Source organism: Vigna unguiculata, chromosome 10 (genome assembly GCF_037176805.1).
Source record: "Vigna unguiculata cultivar grain cowpea cultivar isolate G323 ecotype 2 chromosome 10, ASM3717680v1, whole genome shotgun sequence".
In the NCBI taxonomy this organism is placed as follows: domain Eukaryota; kingdom Viridiplantae; phylum Streptophyta; class Magnoliopsida; order Fabales; family Fabaceae; genus Vigna; species Vigna unguiculata.
The window spans coordinates 4916086-4933219 of NC_140801.1; the positions used below are offsets into that span (position 1 = coordinate 4916086).

Sequence of the window (17134 nt, forward strand, 5' to 3'; positions counted from 1 at the left end):
GGGACCTCCCAAAACACTCCTTTTTACATTTTCTTTATCAAGGTTAGGTCTTTTGATTCATTTTTTACATATACAAATTAGTTTTGATTGCATTAATATTCTTAATTTTAAGAAAAGTTGACTGCATGTTAATCTATTGTATTAATTTTGCCATCTCTCATTATTTTTGTAATGTTGAGAGACTTTGTTTGAATATTATGTTTTCTATAAATGTTTTTTACTTTTGTATTTATTAGATTTTTGATTAAATTTTATTTTTGGTTTATATTATATATTTTATGAAAAGTATTTCTTTCGAATGGGTAGGGGCCCAGTTTTTTAGCATTAAAAATTTGAGAATGATGAAGTTTGTTATCAATGTAGTATAGATCGAAGTTGGATGAATGAATGTCGCCTTAGTGAAGAATATGAAAAGGGAGTTTCTGAGTTCTTGAAATATGCTGAAGAACACGCTAACTGTCATGTCCCATTTTACATTACTATTGTTGATGCGTGGAGTTGTATAATGGAGACACGATGTTAAACATTTCTATCATCCATCTATGGTGCATGTAAGTATTAATGTGTCCTTTATAATATATATGTACTATGTTAAAATTACTAAACTTAACGTATATTTCATTTGTTAGGTATATGGACACGTTGAGTGTGGACCTGGGCCGGTCACAAGTTTATAGATTTTTTGAGCCCCAAAGCATTCAATTGTCTAGCAACACCAAGGTTCAATCCAGAAAATATATGGTAGATTGGATTACCACCTCACAAAGGTGTATTTTCTTGGCTCCCTTCGTTAAAGGGTTAGTCTTACTCAGTAAGATTTTACTTTTAAGTTAGGGTAATTAATGAACTAACCAATTATGAATCATTGTAGGTCTCATTGGCAACTAATAGTGATGATTCCTGACGAGTACCTAATTGTTTGGTTTTGCTCCATTCATAAGAAACCCAGCCATGACATGAAGGACTATCTATAAGGAAATGTTATAAGTTCCATAACATCCAATTAGTATATAACAATTATGACTAACATTTTTTTCAATTTAACCAAAGTTATGACAACATCAAACCAGTTACTGAACAGGAGATAAAAAAGGTTCAATTTATAACTCCAAAGGTTATGAATCACTTCTATAAGTTAATTAATATTTATACAAGTTATATGTTAGAATAATTTCTCTCTTTGCTATTTTAGTGTAACAGGCACAATAGTTCTTTTGAATGCAGATATTATGTGATGCATTGGATTAAAACTATAATTAGGGCAAAAATTGTTGATGATTGGATAAAGGTATATTTGTAAACACTTATAACTTATCAATTGTATGTTTTGCAGAACTTCACACATACTAACATATAATTATTGTTTTAGGCCTTCAATGATGCCTCACCAATGACAAAGGATGACATGTTGGAGATAAGGAAAGAGTGTTCATCTTATTTGCTCAAAAAATTGCAAGAAGCTTAGGTTTTTAGGAGTTTCTTTCCTCACTTTATATGTGTTTTTAATAATTTGTTATATGTACTTTGACTTTGGTAAAAGATAAAACTTGTTCTGGACCTTTTCTGGATTTCAAGTGTTGGTTTTATGCTAAAACAAAACGAATATTAAAAAAAAACTACAAATTTACGTCTAACTGTGGATTACCATACGTAAATTTACGTCTGACTGTGCATTAACAGACATAAATTTACTCTGACTGTGCAATAACAGACGTAAATTTACATTTGATACACAACGTCAAACGTAAATTTTTACGCATGATTTTTTGACAAATGTTACGTTTGTTACAGTCCACCACACGTAACTTCACGTCTGTTCTCTTTGGTCAGATGTAAATTTATGTTCGAATTTGTAGTCAGATGTAAATTTACGACTACCATTACTACGTCTGACTTGAACCAGACGAGAAAAGAAAAAAGCGACGGACGTAAAAGACTTTTTTCTGTTAGTGTAACATCACACCATCAAATACTCTTTTATCGGTTGAAATTTATTAAAATTCACGAAATAATACTGGTTCACTCCCTAATTAATGAGTTTCACCCATAATTTTGTGATTTCCAATAAATTCTAGTTAATAATAAATAATGCATTGGAAACTGAATATAACTCAAACACCTTGTGATAGACTTCCATTTGTTATGACATGAAAATGAACATGACTGGTTTTAACTTTAGTAAAGATCAAACAAGTTTAAACTTTTCAAAATAGTAAAATAGTCCTAAGTAGGTTTAGAAAATTTAGAAAGTCTTTTTTTATAATTTAGGTTTAGTTAGTAATTTGGTTTATATATTTTAACTTTTGATTCGTTTTGATTTTTATAGTTTTTTTATTTAATTGAGTTATTTTTAAAAGAAAAAAAAAACTTAATTGATTCTTTACTCTTGTAAAAATGACTAAATGCGATTACTTTTGTCAAATTGGTATTAATGCTCTTTTGAAGTACACTAGTGCAAAAATTAGATTTTTTTAAGGACTTGTTATGTCAGTTATAATTTACCTATCATAATAAGTAAAGTAGTAACGAAATTATAAATATGATGAGAATTTATATGTTGATTATCACTAGAATAGACATACTAAAAGAGACAATGGTTATCTTGTAATAAAATATAAGAATTTTTTTATGTTGGTTATCAATAGGACCGCCAAGTAGGTGGGAGCGGTGACAATTTTATAATAAAATACAAGTCTTGGATGAGATAATTTAGAAGAGTAATTTATTTTGTTTTGGATGAGATAATTTTAGTGAAGTTTTGGAAAAACTAGTTAGAATATTTCTATAATATTTTATTTGGATGAGATAATTTAGAAGAGTAATTTATTTACTTTAAAAATTTTAAATTCTTTACACTAAAATGATTTTTTTGGATAAATCAAATAGAAAGAAATTAAAATTTAAGGAATCTACAAAGGTATTTCAAATGAATAAAATAGAAGAATTTCAAAATGTCAAAAGTATAAGAAATTTGAAATTCCATTCCTTTTCACTTCACTCGTGAAGTTTAAGACGAGTAGGCTCTGACTGAAGGCTCAGTTGAGTCAACCTGGGTTAAAGGCTTAGTCGAGTTAACCAGGGATGAAGGCAAAGTTAGTTTAGCTCATCTGAAAGGTCAAATGAGTCAACCTAGGCTAAAAGTTGAATTGATTTGGCTCGGGCTAAAGTTCAAGATGAATTGGTTTGGGCCGAAGGTTAAGCCGTGTTGGCTTGGGTCAAAATAAAGAAGAGTTGGCTCGTGTCGATAGTCGAGTCGAGTTGGCCAAGTCAAAGGTTGAGTCAAGTCAAAAAGCATTAAACATCGAACCAAGTCAGCCTAGGCTTAAGGTTGAACCGAGTCAGCTCGACCAAAGGTCTATTTGAGTCAACACATATCGAAAGTCGAGTAGAATCGGCTCAAACCAAAGGTTGAGCATAGTCGGACCGGGCCGAAGGTTGAGCCAAATGGACCTAGGCCAAAGGTCAAGTTAAGTCGGTTCAGGACAAAAGTCAAGCCGAGTTGGTCAAGGCCAATGGTCAAGCTGAGTTAGACATGGGTTGATGGTCGAGTTGAGTCATCCCAAGTTAGAGGTCTAGTTGAGTCATCCCAGACCGAAGGTCAAGTAAGGCCTAAGGTCGAGTCGAGTAGGCCAAACCAATGATCAAGTTGAGTATGCCTGGTAAGAAGGTCGAGCCGAGTCAGCCTAATTTGAAGTTTGAAATCAAAACAACCTTAGTTGAAGGTCGAGATGAGTCAAGTCGAGCTAAAGTTCATACCTAGTATGCCCAGGTCAAATATGTTGGGGTTGATCTGGAACAAAATTGTCATCTTGGATTGGAGGTCCAACTAACTTAACTCAAGCTCAAGGATAAAGTTGAGTTTGCCTTAAAATAGAAATTAAATTGTTTTATCTAAACAAAAAAAAATGAAATCTAAGATATTTCAATTACTTCATCCAAACAAACTATTTAATTTAAGAAATAAAGAGAATTCAATTGTAAACAATTTAAATACCATGTATTTCAATTCTCTCAAACTGTTGAATTCCCTCATTAAATACAAGGTAAGAAACTTTTTCAGTTAGGGCAATTGCTTTCTGCATCCCCAAAATTATTAATTGCATTCCCACCAGTGCAGTAAGGGCTTTCTGCCCCGGTTATTTTCCACATTTTGCCTCGGGTCTGGAACCGAGGCATATTGGGGCGAGGCCAAAAGGTACACCTTTTGGCCTCGGTTAGCACCCGAAGCCATAGACCCAGTTTTATGCCTCGGTTGTTTTAAAACCGGTGTACACAGTTTTCTGCCTCGGGTCAAATAGGACCGAGGCCATAGGTGAAAAATATTTTTTTTTTAATTCAAATTTTCGCAGACTTTTTGGCCTCGGTTATGGTTAGAACCGAGGTCATATGTGAGATTTTTGCCTCGATCTTGGTAAGAACCGAGGCATATTCCACTGCTTTTTTTTAAATAAAATTTTTGTTTTATATATATTCCCACATTCATATATTTTTCAGACCTGCATATATTTTTCAGACAGTAGCACAACCATAACAAAATATTTTCTCAAACATCCATAATCTAAAAACATTTAAAAGATAATTGAAATGTACACAATCGAAATACATATATCCTAATCAATACTATTGTACATTTGAATTATGAATTTTGCACATGCTATCCTACCAAACTTTATGGACTTTGCGGGAATTGGCAAAGGACTCTTGATGTCTGCAAAATAAGACATTAAGTTAGTATATAGAAAGACAACTTTAGTATACCAAACTTTAGAATATTGCAAAGTAATTGTTTTAATTCAAAAATATATTACCGTGTCCCAATTAGTTGTAATACGAGCACGCATAATTGTTGTCATCCATTGCATTATATAGTAACCGCACTCATATGAGCCGGTTTATCTATTACACTACATTATATCAACAACATTAAAATCAATTAATGAAGAAAATCAAATCAAACAATTATAAATATATGGATAGAAATATCAAACTTGGAGGGAACACCATGCAAGACATTTTGCCTTAGCCGTTGATCTCCCTGACAACATGTTATGTCCAATAATTGAACTATGATAAAGGGAATAAGTTAGGATACTTTTATATAACATGTCATTTTCATAAGATTGAGATTAGGTTTCTTACCAATCTATCACTTGTCTAAGATGGTTGGGGGGAGGGCGGTGCAAAGAGCAAAACCACACAGCAAGGTTCTCCCTTAGGGAAACCACAAGTAATTGCCAATGATGTCTGAGAAGAAAATAAATTTATTGTTATGCATTAAAATGATAGATTATATTCATAAGTTAACAAAAATGACTTACCCAGCAATATAAGGGACAAAATAAATTTCTTTTCCGCGTTGAAAGCATCCAGTGACATATAATTGGATGTCGTCAAACTTGTTGCCTTCATGAGTGAGTTGGGGGTCTACAAACCCATATACATCATTCAGTCCCATAGTTTCAATGACACCAGACAAATACCTAAACATAAAATTGATTTGATATAAGTAAATAGATAAATATATCATATAACTATATATAATGATTGAAAGACTTACATCATCCATAACTGAATAATGGTAATATTCAGTTCCTCTTGTCCTCGTGCAAGCTCTAAGACATCTTGGGAATGCAAGTAAAGTGGGATGCCAAGATCTCTCCCAAAAATGTTAGCATCCCAAGGAACCTGCATTGGGTTATCAGCTATGATTTCTGCAAGTTGGAGCAATGCACCAAGAGGATCGTCCAAAGAGAGAAGAATCTTCTTTGATTGAGGTTTTTCCTATATTGATGCAATTTCAGTTAAAATGGAATATAATTTAAGTTTGAACATAATAAACATGTAAACTTAAAAATGTAGTATATTTGTGGGTTTAAAAGTATCTACCGGGGAGTCAGTAACAACCAAATCTCTAGGCCAGGCGAGGAAACACTGGAATGCCTGTGCCACAGTATACACCTCATCTGTGGGCACAGAAACTAAAGCATACGGCATGAGAACCTCCTCTACCGTGACCTTAACCTCATCCTCTAATAACTCCATGCCATGAAGAACTGTGGCTGCCTCAAATACTTTTCCACAAGCCACCAGTGTCTTCTTTGTACCATCCCAAATATATAGCTGACATGGATGAGTGTCATCCATGTCATCCCTGGGTGGAGCTGAACAACCCCTCTTTCTGCTTCTACCTGTTAGAGTCAACGATTTATTAATGTTATTCAATTACTTTATTAAATATCATTTATTCAATTCATAACTTATAGAAAACAAATTTACCCGCAGGAGGCACAAATGGGTCTAATTCTGGCGGAGGATCCACTGGCGAACGAATGCCATAATGCTCAAATTGGCGCATAAGTTCTTCTCTCACCTGCGTCGTGATCATTTCCTTCATTCTTTGTTCATAATCAGCACCATGACTGCATGAAGACTGACGAGAGGAGGAACCGAAAAATTGGCGTATGCCGACTCCTTATCCAGCACCACGCACACGTCCAGGGTGCTCAGGTCATCCAATTGCAGCAGCATGTCATGACGACCTTCTGAGATGAATCCTCCTTGGGAGGTCTGATCAACCAACGAATCCTACAATGTAACAAAAAAATTTATAAAAAAATACAATATAAAACATGAATTAGCTATTTAGATAAGAATTGTATCTTACAATTTTCTCAGAGATTTCTCGTGCAGATTCACAAGTGTAGTTGCCCGATGAACGTAAACGGGGTAACCACTTTTGATGACGTGATGGTGGTGAAGGAGGCTCAGTATCTTCACCCTCAGAAGGTGGGGGCCTAGATTTTTTCTTTTCTGTCAATATCTTCTCTTCAAGTTTTTTATACCCACCACGAGATAATATGTGGGGGTTTTATTTTGAGCATTTATGCTTTGAGCCTTTTTTCTCTTTACCTGTAACATATAAAACCCACTTTATGAATTAGTTAAAATTTTGTATAATTATCAATTGTGCTATTGATGATTTCAAATAAACATACCTGCCATCCCTCAGATGTCCGAAGCTCAAGAAACTGACGCCATGTGTCTTCATCAATCCAAGTGTATTTCAACAATGGATTCTCATTCTTTTTATGTCCAAAGACATACCTAGACGTCAACTTGGTCTTAAAACCACGAAATTTCTCAGCCACCGATGACAAACATTTTTGTTTAAGCGTCGCCACATTTGGAATATCAAATGTTAGCTGCAATATAGAAAATGTCATCAACAATATTTATCATATTATCAACAAAATCAAAGTATAACGTTAATAACATTAATATAAGTTACCATTATATCCTGTCATATCATTTCCCAATCAACTTTAGTGACATGATCAAAAGATGGCGTAAGGATTGATATTCTCTCTCGTGCCAACATTCCTAAATAGCTTTTGAAGACGTCCCCAGAACGACCACTAGGCTCACCAGTGTCGACATTAATATCAACATGTGTTTTTTGACCTTTAGCTCTTCTAATTAACAGCTCTCTCAACCTAGTGGCTCCTCTGGTGGTCTCTTAGTAGGTGCTTCATCCTCTGATGAAGTATAATGTTCAGCCATGTATCTGTGAAATGAAAACATAAAAAACCATTAATAAGCAACATATAAAATAATATATAAAACATTATTTAACAAAACACCTAAATTTTAACAAGAACATGAAATTCGTACATAAAGTTATTGATTGGTCATATGTATATTCCTTCACCGTGATCGTCTCGAATTGCATGTACATCATCAACTAGATGGATTTCATCAACGATTGTCGTTCTTCTAAATGGGTGGGCAACAACAATATTAAGATCACTCATATTCTCTTCATTAGGATCAATCTGTTTTTTTTCCATGAAGAGCGACAAACCAATGTTCAGTTGCAGGATCTTTAACATAGAAAACCTGATATGCTTGTTGTGCCATGATAAATGGCTCGTCTCGATAACCCACCTTTCGAAAATCTACTAGAGTCATTCCTGATTCATCTATTTTGACACCACTCTTATTGTCAATCCACTTACATTTGAACAGTGGAATAGTAAACATGGTATAATCAACCTCCCATATCTCTTGTATTACACCATAGTATGTCATTGATCCTACTACGGGATTTTGATCTTTAGATGTAGAAAATTGTAGCGACTCAGCTCAAGACTGACTCCACTATTTTGTACTGTGCTTTTATCATCAAGAGACTTTGTATAGAATGTGCAATTATTGATTTCATAACTTGTACAACAGATGACATCAAATTTCAACCCATTTGCTAACCACATCAAAGTCTCAGAGCATTGTGAATCTTTCAAAACCTCAGATTTAAACCAAGGCATGAATGTTCTATTATGCTCCATCAAATGCCATTTCTCTAATTGTCTTGGATTGTTCTCTTTCACAATGACTTTGTGTGCAGATAAGTAAGGCATTACCTCATTTGTGTTGTTCAATATGTATAAGTGTGCTTGCATCAACTCTTCGCGATTTTTGGTAACCACACTCACACCTCGGTTGCTGTTACTTATAGACCACCTGTTCAACCATGATCTGTGAGGAACTCCTATCGGTTTTGCTTTTGCCATGTAATCTGAACAAAACTCGACACTTTCTTCAGCAATATATCTTTCGATCATTGAAGGTTCTGGATGATATTAATTTTTCACATACCCTTTCAAAATCTTCATGTAACGTTCAATGGGATACATCCATCTTAAGTATATTGGTCCACAAAACTTGATTTCTCTCACCACATGAACAAGTAAATGTACCATGATGTCAAAAAATGATGGAGGGAAAAACATCTCTAGCTGACACAAGATGATAACAATTTCGGCTTGAAGTTCATCTAACTTTAAAGGATCAATGACTTTGCTACAAATTGAAGAGAAGAATGCACACAAACGCGTTATAGTTTGTCTAACATTTTTGGGTAAAATTCCACGAATAGCTACAGGTAATAATTGTTGCATTAAGATGTGCCAATTGTGAGACTTTAGGCCAACAAGCTTCAAGTCTTGCATGGACACTAAACTCTGAATATTTGAAGAGTATCCTTGAGGTACCTTGACACTCTTTAAACATAAGCAAAAACTTATCTTCTCTTGTCTGGACATAGTGTAACATGCAGGGGGCAAATAAGTGCGCCTACCAACCTCCCTTGGTGCCAAGTCTTCTCGGATCTTCATTTCAACCAAATCCAAACGAGCATTTACTCCATCTTTTGTCTTTCCCTGAATGTTGAGTAGTGTACCAATCAAGTTATCACACACATTCTTCTCTACATGCATGACATCTATGCAATGCCTAACTTCTAACTTCGACCAATATGGAAGGTCAAAGAATATTGATTTTTTCTTTCAAGGGCTCGATGTAGATGACTTCTTGGACGTTTTACCAAATACATGATGTACTTTATTAACTTTTTCATGAATTTGAATGCCAGTTAATGGAGTTGGTGCTTTGTCATTCTCTTGATGTCCATTGAATGCTTTCTTTAACCTTCGATAAGGATGATTAGCTTGTAAAAACCTTCGATGGTGCAGATACACAGTCTTCCTTCCATTTTTCAATTGATGAGATGTAGTGTTTTCTTCACATATATGACATGCTTTATGACCCTTAACACTGTACCCTAACAAATTACCATAAGCTGGAAAGTCATTAATGGTGCAAAATAATATTGCATGCATCATGAAAGTTTCAGAAGCAACAACATCAAATACTTCAACACCATCAACCCACAACAACTTCAAGTCTTCAACTAGAGGATTGAGATATACATCTATGTCATGTCCAGGCTGCTTTGGACCAGATATCATCATAGACAACATCATGTATTTTCTCTTCATGCAGAGTCCAGGAGATAAGTTGTAAATGAATAATATAACAGGCCAACAACTGTGGTTTGTACTTAAATTACCAAATGGATTCATTCTATCGGTAACTAAGCCAAAACAAATATTTCTACATTCTTCACTGAACTTGGGAAATTCCTGATCAATATTTTTCCATTGCATTGAATCAGCTGGATGACGAAGAAGTCCGTCACATCTTCTCTCAATTGCATGCCATCTAAAGTTTTTAGCGTCTTTAGAATTTGCAAACAAACGCTTAAGTTTGGGCACGATTGGAAGGTACCATACTACTTTCAAAGCATATCCTTCCTTCTCTATTTGACCATTATCTTCACTGTTTCTTTTCTGCTTGTACTGTGATGACCCACACTTTGGACTTTTTTCAAATCTTCAAATTCTTTTCTGTATAATATGCAATCATTAGGACATGCGTGTATCCTTTTATACTCCATACCCATCGGACAAAGAATTTTCTTGGCGTCATAGTTTTGAGTGGGTAGAGTATTTCATTCGGGAAGCATTTCATTCAAGAGCACGAGCAATTCTGTGAAGCTTTTATCTGTCCAACCATTGGTCGCTTTCAAATTCATAAGTCTTAAAATCGTTGATAATCGCGTGAACTTAGTTGAACCAACATACAACGAAGTTTTCGCATTAGTAGACATCGTCTCATACACATGCGCTTGTGCAAAAGCTTCTGCGTCAACATCCCGTATCATGTCCTCCATATTGTCTTCTTCTACTCGCTCTTCACATCACTCTTCCCGTCGCTCTTTCATGGAGGAATTGGCAAGATATTCAGTTCGAGAAATAGTTGGAATGTGTATTAATTCGCTGTGCCATGTCCATATTGTATAACTTTTAAGGAAACCATCACAAATAAGATGTTCCCTAACTTGAGTTGCATTCAATTTTCTTCCATTCAAACAGTTGACACAAGGACATCTGAACTTCACATCATCATCACTACTCCCCTCATAACGTTGCGCAAATTTTATAAATTCTTCTACTCCATTCTCATACTCAGCGCTGATACGTGTTAAATTAATCCAATCTCGATCCATACTGAAATCGCGTGAAAAATTTCAGTAATCTTTGAATCAATGCTCACGTCGTAATCAAGGTGTGACCATATCCCATTTAAGAATATTCACTTTCTTTATTTTATTGGTACATATTACTTTTAAAATACATATATTAAATTTCACAAAATTTTGTCAGCATTTCGCATTGGCCTTCAGGATACACGAAATGAAAGTGATTATAAATCACAATCAAATATGCACATGAAGATCAATACAAAACACAGTTGACAAATATTCATGAATTTTAAGATATGTATTTTAAAATATATATGCACTAATAAACTACTAAAAAGTGATTTATCTTCTTAAACTGTCCAATTGGACAATTCAAGATTCAATACATTTAAATTATTAGTATTGTATCCCCTTTTATCTAATTAAAAAATAAGTAGTTTCGTCAAAATGAAAATTTGGGGACAATACATAATTTTCGTATTGAATCTCAAACGGGAAACTAAGGTTAACTCATAGTATATACAAACAATCCAAACAATTTCAATTCCAATGAAAATCAATACTTGCAATAATCGAAATTCAAAAATAATATATACAAAATGGAAAATGAAACAAAAACGAGTTAGAAACTTACCTTGGAGGAATGGTGGTACTACAATTGCCGGAAAAAAATCGAGAAGTGGTCGCAGGTGGCCGGAGGTGGTCGACGGTGGCCGGAGGGTGTGGTGGCAGTGTGGGTGCAGCGGAAAGAGAGAGAGCGCGCGAGAAAGAGAGCGACAGAGAGAGACGCGAAATGGAGGGGGCTTGCTCGCGTGGTGGTTGCTCTGGCCGGAGGTGGTCGACGGTGGCCGGAGGGTGTGGTGGCAGTGGGTGCAGCGGAGAAAGAGAGAGAGCGCGCGAGAGAGAGCGCGAGAGAGAGAGAGAGCGACAAAGAGAGACGCGAAATGGAGGGCGCTCGCTCGCGTGGTGATTGCACTGGCCGGAGGAGGTTGACGGTGGCCGGATGGTGTGATGGCGGTGGGTGCAGCGGAGAGAGAGAGAGAGAGAGTGGAAAGTGTTGCAGAGGCGCTGGCGCGGGGAAGAAGAAGGGTTCGCGAATAAACCCTATGGCTTCGGTTGTTAGAGGAACCGAAGCCATTGACCCCCTTTTGGCACCGGGTGTCCTTGGACCGAGGCCTATACCCCTGACGGCCAGCCACTTTTTGGCTTCGGATCCTACTAGATCGAGGCCTATACCCCTGTTTGGCACCGATTTTGAGTGAACCGGGGCCTATACTCCTCTTTGGCTTCGGGTATTTGGAGAACCGAGGCCTAAAACTTGGCTCTAATTGCAAAAATGTCACCGCGGCATTATATGCTTCGGTTCCTGGCCAACCGAGACATATAAGACGAGGTAAAATGAGAATTCTGCCACTGCACCTTAATAATAGAAAAGATTCATCCTTTATCACTGTACCACACCACTCCTTTTATTGTCACCGCCACTGCTTCTTCTGCCATAACCACTACTATTGAGGAATCTTACTATCGTCAACCGTCGCTTCTAGCATCACCACTACTATTGAGGAAGAAGGAGAAGGGAAGAAAGTAATAGAGGAAAAAGAGAGAATATGCGAAAAAAAGTTCATTTCGAAAAGTTCTTTCCAAAACCTATTTCATGTGTTTTGGAAAGTTTTCTAAGGACAATTTCATATAAAAATGTTCCAAGAAACTTACTATGAAAGATATTATACGTGTTTTGGAAAGTTTATTTCGAAAATTTTGTTCTAGAAAGCATTTTATTCATTTTGAAAATTTTATTTTGATAATTATGTTTTGAATATCTGGTTTCTAAAATTCTATTTTAGAAATCTTGTTCTGATTTTTTTTTTCCAGAATATGTATTCGAAAAGTTAGTTATTTATGAGGTTAAATAGTTATTTTGAAATTGACTTTCTAAGGAAAGAATGTGTCGCTATGAATTTAATTTAATTGAACACTTCACAAGTAGCAACTATGTAAACACAGATGCTGTAGTAATGTTCACCTTATTTGTTCACCTTATCACTATACTCAAAATAAAGAAATCATGCAGTTTCGAAATATGATGCTAAGATCAAGATTTAGCAATGTAAAATGAAATAATTAGTTTGATTCATGAATGACTTTATCACCAAGACAAAGAATCTTAACAATTAATGATTTATTTAAAGTGTACCTATTTCTTGAAACTTTTTCAAAGTTGATTTGAAGTGTATATTTGTGGAGCAATTTTTCTTACTAAAAAAACTCATTTAAAATATAAAACTCATTCAAAATTTTGTTTGAAGGGATTAAAATTAAATAATTATATATTTTATAAGGATATGAAGATAAAGTCTAGGCCAATTACCCATGAATATAGCATGAAATACGGGTGTTGTTACGTCTATAACTGTTGTATGAGCCTTTAAAGCCAACCTACGTTTTTTAATTCGATAACACAATCATTCAAGTGCATTCTTTCTGTATTATGTTTTTTTGTGTTCAATAATTGGTATCAGAGCTCCTTTCCAGGGGCCTGATCCAAAATCTATTTGAGTGTGAGAGAAATAGTTGTGAAATTGTGGAAAGAACAACATATTTCTTTCTAAAAGAGAGTGAAACAGAATGGTAGAGAGCAATGATAAGTATGTGCAACCTGTGATCCCAAAGTTCGATGGTCATTATGATCATTAAGCTAAATTGTTGGAAAATTTTCTACGTTCCAAACAGTATTGGAATATGGTAGAGCATGGGATTTTCAAAGTAGTAGATGAAGCAACACCTTCAAAGGAAAATGTCAAATTGATGGAGGAGCATAAGTTAAAGGACTTAAAGATAAAGAATTATCTTTATCAGGCCATTGATCGTGAGATTTTGGATACAATACTCAATGGCGAAACATCTAAAGACATTTGGAATTCAATGAAGCAAAAGTTACAAGGTTCTACAAGGGTGAAAAGAGCACAACTGCAAGCAATACACAAAGAATTTGAAATTTTACGGATGAAGGAAGGAGAGACGGTTAATTCCTATTTCGCTCGTACTTTAAAGATTGCTAAAATTTTGAAGGCGTGTGGTGAGAACATAGGTGAAAGTGTTATCACGGCAAAAATATTGAGGTCCATGGTCTCTAAATTTAATTATGTTGTGTGCTCAATTGAGGAATCCAACAATTTAGAGACCATGACCATCGATGAGTTACAAAGTAGTCTTCTTGTTCATGAACAAAGAATGACCTGTCATGAAGAAGAAGAAAATGTGTTGCAATGAAGAGAAAAGAGGAAGAGGAAGAGGATGTGGAAGAAATTTTATTAGAGGTGGTGGTCGAGGAAGAGGAAGAGGAAGAGGAAGACAATTTTTCAACAAAGCAAGCATTGAGTGCTTTAAATGTCACAAGCTTGGACATTTTCAATATGAGTGTCCCACCTGGAAAAGAAACACAAACTATGCTGAGGCTGAGGTACAAGAGGATGAAGCGAAAGAAGAAGACGAGCTCTTACTTATGGCCCATGTTTTTCTCAAACAAAGCAAGGAAGAAGAATGGTTTCTTGACTCTAGGTGCATCAACCATATGAGTGGAAATAAGGATTGGTTTTCCGAGATGGATGAAAGCTTTAGGCACACTGTAAAGCTTGGTAATAATACAAAAATTGTTGTAATGGGTAAAGGAATTGTTCGACTACATGTCAATGGAGTTACAAATGTGATCTCAAATGTCTACTATGTCTATGATCTTAAGAACAACCTCTTAAGCATAGGGCAACTTCAAGAAAAAGGGTTAACCATTTTGATTGAAGATGGGAAGTGTAAAGTTAATAATCCTGAACGTGGGCAAATTATGGAAATTAATATGAGTGGAAATAAGATGTTTGCTGTGGCTATTACTATAATGCCAAAATATCCTACATGTTTTCAAGTAGAGGCAACAAATGAATCTCATCTTTGGGATTGCCGACTTGGTCATTTACACTATAATGGCCTGAAGACACTCTTCTCAATAAATATGGTTAATGGGTTACCCTCAATTGCAACTCCGAAGGAATTATGCACACATTGCTTAGAAGGAAAGCAACATCGAAACTCTATCTCAAAGAAAAGTGCATGGAGAGCATCGAACAAGCTTCAACTTATTCACACAGATTTATGTGGGCCTATCAAACCCTCCTCAATCAGTAACAAGAGGTATATTTTAAGTTTTATTGATGATTTTTCTTGTAAAACTTGGATTTACTTGTCACATGAAAAGTCAGAGACATTCTCCATATTTAAAAGTTTCAAAGTTTATGTTGAAAAAGAAGTTGGTGTATGTATCACTTGCTTAAGGACAGATAGAGGTGGTGAATTCACCTCAAATGAATTTGGAGAATTTTGCAAGGCTCAAGGGATAAAGCGATAATTGACAACAACTTACACTCCTCAACAGAATGAAGTAGCTGAAAGGAGAAATAGAACCATAATGAATATGGTGCAGTCCATGTTAATTGAGAAACAAGTTCCCAAAATATTTTGGGCAGAAGCTGCCAGATGGTGTGTACATGTTCTCAACAGGTGCCCTACGGTTGTTGTGCCAAATAAAACTCCCAAAGAAGCTTGGAGCGGAGTCAAACCCACTATGGAATATTTTTGAATTTTTGGATGCATAGCTCATGTTCACATACCGGATAAACATAGAGTAAAATTAGACAACAAAAGCAAGAAGTATGTTCTGATTTGAGTAAGCAATGAATCTAAAGCTTATCACTTGTTTGATCCTGTCTCCAAAAAGATTATCATCATTAAAGACGTCATTTTTGAAGAACAGAAAAGCTGGAGCTGGAAGGAAAATGAAGAAGAGTGCAAGCAAGGTACTTTATACTGGGAAGAAACGGTGGCTGAGAGTGAAACTGAGGAGCAAGAAGAAGAAAATAATGGTGTTGATAATTCCACGAGGTCTGGTATACACACTAAACCATATAATCATGATCATGAAAGTCCAATTAAAGGGGGGGTAAGACGAAATAGGAGAGAACTAGGTTGGATAGCAAATTACGAAAATGGTGAAGGCTTGTCAGATGAAGATGTCTTAAATGTTATGATGATGGTAACCGAAATTGATCCACTATCATTTGAAGAAGCTAATAAGAGTACGAAATGGAGAAATGAAATGATAAAAGAGATGAAGTCAATAGAGAAAAATAAGACTTGGGAATTGGTTGATGCACCAATTGGATTGAAGCCCATTGGAGTTAAATGGATTTTCAAGACCAAGCTGAAAGAGAATGGCGAAATAGACAAATTTAAAGCAAGATTAGATGCGAAAGGATATGCCTAAGAATATGGAGTCAATTATACAGAGGTGTTTGCCCCGGTTGCCAGGCTTGACACCAGTCGTATCATAGTTGCTATGCAACTCATTATAATTAGAAAACTTTTCAATTAGATGTGAATAGTGCCTTCCTTCATGGTGAACCCAAGGAAGATATTTATGTACATCAACCTGTTGTTTTTGTGAAGAAAGGGGAAGAAGACAAAGTTTACAAATTAAGAAAGGCATTGTATGGCCTTAAACAAACCCTAAGAGCATGGTACAACAAGATAAAGAATTATTTCTCTCGTGAAGGCTTTGAAAGGTGCATCTGTGAACATACTCTATTTACAAAATCAAAGGAGGGAGGTAAAATTTTAATTGTGAGCCTTTATGTTGATGACTTGATATATACTAGAAATGATTGGAGCATGTGTGATGAATTTAAGAGGTCCATGATGTTAGAATTTGACATGTATGATTTAGGAAATATGAGGTATTTTCTTGGAATAGAAGTTGTGCAGCATTTAGATGGAATTTTTATAAGCCAAAGAAAATATACTCGTGAGATTCTAGCAAGGTTTGGCATGGAGAATAGCAATGCAGTGAAAAATCCTATTGTTCCGGGCACTAAATTGTCAAAAGATGATGTTGGGACCAAAGTTGATTCAACTTTGTTTAAGCAAATAGTTGGGAGTCTAATGTATTTGAAAGCAACACATCCAGATATTATGTATGGAGTAAGTTTGATTAGCAGATTGATGTCTTGTCCTAGTGAATCACATTGGCTTGCTGCAAAACAGATATTAAGGTATTTGAAAGGTACCACCGAATTGGGCATCTTCTACAAGAAAGGTGGAAACACAAATGTAGTGGCTTACTCTGATAGTGACTTCACTGGAGATTTGGATGATCGTAGAAGCACCTCTGGATTTGTGTTCTTACTTGGTTTTGGAGCAGTTTCA

The 17134-nt window shown here is 35.5% G+C and overlaps 1 protein-coding gene across 1 annotated transcript; it reads left to right on the forward strand.

The window, feature by feature from the left end:
• Positions 1-13624: 13624 nt before the first annotated feature.
• LOC146882032 (uncharacterized) lies at positions 13625-16196 on the forward strand. The gene is made up of 3 exons (XM_085667243.1): positions 13625-14011; positions 14304-15057; positions 15619-16196. Exons 1-3 carry the CDS (start codon positions 13625-13627, stop codon positions 16194-16196), a joined length of 1719 nt encoding a protein of 572 aa, XP_085523369.1.
• The last annotated feature ends 938 nt before the right edge of the window (positions 16197-17134 follow it).